Genomic DNA, 4,009 nt, shown 5'->3' on the forward strand with positions numbered 1-4,009 from the left:
ATCCAAAATCCACCCTTCTGTGACTTAAGCGCATCCAATCTAGTCTTCCTTCCTGGAGCATTAGAAAACACGTCTCTGCCCTATTGCCTGGGACAACCCCTTCAGGTATTTAATAGGCATGACCATGTCACTCCCTGTGTCTTCTGTTCCCCATTTCTTTCAACCCTGTTTCAGAGGACTCATTTCCCAAACCCTCAGACATCTTTGCCACATCCCCTTAAAGTGTGGCATCCACATCCGGACACAGTGTTCCAAAGGAGGTCTGCTTAGTATGCAGCAAAGTGTAACTATTACTTCCAAGCAAGTGTCCTAACAGTCGAAAGAATGTGCCCTGGAAATGGCCTCTGGATGACAGCCTGCAGCATAACGGAAGAGGTATATCATCCACCCGGGAGAGAGCCTCCGTTGCCATGGGGAGCCTGCAGTCTGGCAAGAAAGAAAACCTAAGGGGCTCATGTTTGGTCTGCATCCCAAAGAGTTCCACTTGGCCTAACCTGGAAGGAAGGGAGACCAAGATGCAGGCAGCCGTCCCTCACTAGAATCCGTCTCCTACATGGCTCTGGGTTGCCAGTTCCTGCTTGGTTAAATCCCGGAGATCTGGGAGCGGTGCCTGGGGAGGAAGCTCAGCAGGGATGTGATGTCACAGAGTCTGCCCTCCTCCGGAGTGGCCATTTTCTCCAGGGAAGCCGCTCTATGTAACCTAGAGATCAGCTGTAATTCCATGAAGACAGTTCCAGAGGGTGGCTGTGTTTGGTAGACAGCAGGACATCTAGATTTGGGTCCAGTAGCAGCTCAGGGACCAACAAGATTTTCAGGGGATATAAGTTTTCAACAGTCAAAGCAAAGGGGGCCGATGAATGGAGCGTCCACTCATAGAAGCTGATACCCTGAAAATATTGTTGGTCTCTAAGCTGCTGCTGGACTCTAATCTAACTGTAATTCCAGGTGGCCTCCAGGCCCACCTGAAGGTGGGGAACCCTAGTGGGGGACAACTGTGTGGGGAAGATAATAAAGGTGATGGGGGGAAGGAGTCTGTATCTGTCGTTTGCAACGCTAATCCTAGCCCCCCCACCAGTGTTCCCTCTAAGCTGAGTTAGTGTGAGCTAGCTCACAGTTTTTTAGCCTCTGGCTCACAGATTTTTGTCTTAGCTCAGGAAGGATGGCTCCAGAGCAAACTAATTTATGTCACAGCCAAATCGCTCACTCATAACGTGAATGCCAGGAGCTCACAAAGTAGAATTTTTGCTCTCAAGACTCCACAGCTTAGAGGGAGCATTGCCCCCTCCCCTCCCCTATCTTTTGCACAGAAAGGAAGAGGCCCTCTTCCCCAGTACAACATACAGACCTAAATCAGTAGTTCTTCTGGTCTACACACTTGGGGAAAGTGTGACATACCAGGCACTGCCCAGCCCACACGGGCACACAGGCAGGATTTACTTTCGGAGCTGGGAGGGTACCTGGTAGGGCTCCCCCCACCCCAGACGTACTGTGGCCATAGTTAGGGTTTTTGCATAGGTCTCTGCACCATGCACCGTGTAAGCCGCTCAGAGCCCTTCGGGGGTGAGCGGGGTACAAATTGAAAGTATAAATAAATATATAAATAAATAAATTCCCTGGGAGACCAGTGTGGTTCTGCCCTCCTCTGAAGAAAGAAAAGACAGCTGTCAAAGAAGGAGAGTGACTCTGCCACACTGGCCTCCTTTTCCTTTGCTGTCGTGTTGGCTACAGGCAAGGCCAGCGCCCGCCTTGCACTGACACCACATGAACGCCTATTGGAATGCACCTTGTCTCCCGGCCCCTCCCAAGGCCTTATGTAAGGCCAGGAAGGGCGGGTTCTCTCGTTTTCAACAGCCTGTTGCAGCACCCGCTCGCCTCTCAGCGCCTCCCCCTCCAGCCGGCATCCACAGGGCTTGTGCTGTACATGTGGAAACACACGTGCACCAGCTACAAGAGGGGGTGTGGGGGCAGGCATGCGCATCACTGCTTAAGCACAACATGTGGGTGCTAGGGCAAACCTCTGGTTGCCACCATCCCAGTGGGAAGCTGACTGGGTCTGTTGCATTCTTGGCGAGAGAGAGAGAGAGAGAGATCGCTGCAGGTTGGCAAGCAGGCAGGTGCCAAGACCTCCGTGGTGAGTGTGCAGACATGTGACTCTTTGGCTGAATGCCTCCACTGGAGGCTCCCCACTCAGATTCCTCAAGAGACACCCACTCAGCAGTTCCCATGCAGGCGCTGCTGCAGAGAACACAAGGCAACAGGCTCCGTTGGAGAGAGAGAAGAACCCTTCTCTACAGCCTTCCCATAGCACCTTCTCCTAACAGGTGTTCCCCCTTTGGGTCACCTACAACCTTGAGAAAAAAATGACTTGCCTCTTCAACAGAGGCTTCACATGTAGAAATGGAGCAGGGTAAGGCTCACCACTGGGTAAAGAACATGCCACCAAGCCTCTGTTAAAGGGGCAGAGCCCCTTTCCTCCAGGCCCTTGGAAAACATTCTTTGCTGGGACCCCCCAAAGCAGCAACAACAGCAAGTTTCCCTTTTCTGAGAAAGAAGGAACTAGCTGCTCCTGCCCTTCTGAAGGAAGTTTCCCTTGCAGGGAGGATGGGACTCCCCCTCAAATGATAACTGGGGTGGGGAGACACCCGTCACCAATGTTCCCTCTAAGCTATGGAGCCCTGTGAGCAAAAATTCTACTTTGTGAGCTATTGGCATTAAAGTTGTGAGCAGGAGATTTGGCTGCTGCATAAATTAGTTTGCTCTGGAGCCCTCCTTCCTGAGCTAAGACAAAAATGTGTGAGCCAGAGGCTAAAAAACTGTGAGCTAGCTCACACTAACTTAGCTTAGAAGGAACCCTGCCCGTCACTTGTCACCCGCAGGGATCCTGTAGAGCCACGGAGGTCCTTGTAGGTCTACAGCACTGACCCCCCCCCTCCAACCCCCAGCATTTCAGCAGCCAGGACCCGGCACCCCAAGCCCACTGCTAAGACAGACCAGGCCATGGTTCCTCGTCCCCCTCCGAGAATCCCCAAGCCGATCGGGCCTTCTCAGCTTCAAGAGGTCGGGCACAGCCTCCCTGAGGGCAGTCCCCACTGCTGCCAGGATTCCCTAAAACTGGCACAGGCTCTTCTGCAAAGACGGGCATTGCACCAAAGAGGGGGGGGGGACTGTTTTGGCCATTTGAGCCTTTGTGGCTGGCAGTGAAGTCCACAGGGCCACTCCAGACCAGCTCTGCAACACAGCAGCCTCCCCCTCTCGATCCTTGCAGCTCTGGGTTTTGCAGCCCCCCCCAAAAAAAAGGTTGGGCCAATCCCATCCTCAGCCTGAAGATGAGATGAGGACCCCCCCCCCAGCCCTTCCACTCTCGCCGCTGCCTGCCTGCCTGCCCTCCGCTCGCCCTCAGGGCCTGATCCGGAGCAGTGCCCAAGCCGGGGCCCACCCACCTGTGGAAGAAGAGCAGGATGGAGAGCAGCGTCTGGTCGATGTTGCGGTTGCAGATGCCCTGGTTGAGGAGGTAGCAGGGGTCCCGCAGCACCGGCTCCAGGGAGTCCTGGCGCATGATGCGGCTCAGCTTGTCGGCGTTGAGGTTCTCGCACACCAGCTGCTCCCGCAGCTGCTGGAAGGGGCTGGCGCCGGGGCTGCCCGGGTTGTTGTTGCAGCCCAGGGGGCCCTCCTCCAGGCCGCTGCGGTTGGCCAGGTCGAGGCAGCAGCTGCAGCAGTCCAGCCCCACCGGCGAGCGGCACTCCTCCGAGGACGACGAGGACATCCTCGACCCGGCCAGGGTGGCGAAACTTTTGGCCCGGCCCGGCCGCCGGACCCCGGAGCGCTGCGCCCGCAGGTTGCTGGGCTGGCCGGCCGGCCGGCCGACCGACCGGAGCTGCAGAGCCGCGTGCAGAGCGCGGCAGCCGATGCCCTCTCCGCCGCGGGCAGTGCCGCTCCGAGACGCGCCGCCGGTTGCGCCCGGGCTCCGCTTCCAGGAAGCGCCTGGCCTCCGCTGCCCACCCGCCCGGCC

General features: G+C 56.4%; 1 protein-coding gene across 1 annotated transcript in view; it reads right to left on the minus strand.

The window, feature by feature from the left end:
• The window catches only part of TSC22D3 (TSC22 domain family member 3), a 19,995-nt gene extending 16,007 nt beyond the window's left edge, over positions 1-3,988 (minus strand). Inside the window, exon 1 of the mRNA XM_015408965.1 lies at positions 3,441-3,988. Within this exon, the coding sequence (XP_015264451.1) occupies positions 3,441-3,763 (323 nt within the window). The 5' untranslated portion in view covers positions 3,764-3,988. The remainder of the gene's footprint in view (positions 1-3,440) is intronic.
• Between the last annotated feature and the right edge of the window lie 21 nt (positions 3,989-4,009).

This window comes from Gekko japonicus, unplaced genomic scaffold (genome assembly GCF_001447785.1).
Source record: "Gekko japonicus isolate JY-2015 unplaced genomic scaffold, Gekko_japonicus_V1.1 scaffold19, whole genome shotgun sequence".
Taxonomy (NCBI): Eukaryota; Metazoa; Chordata; class Lepidosauria; order Squamata; family Gekkonidae; genus Gekko; species Gekko japonicus.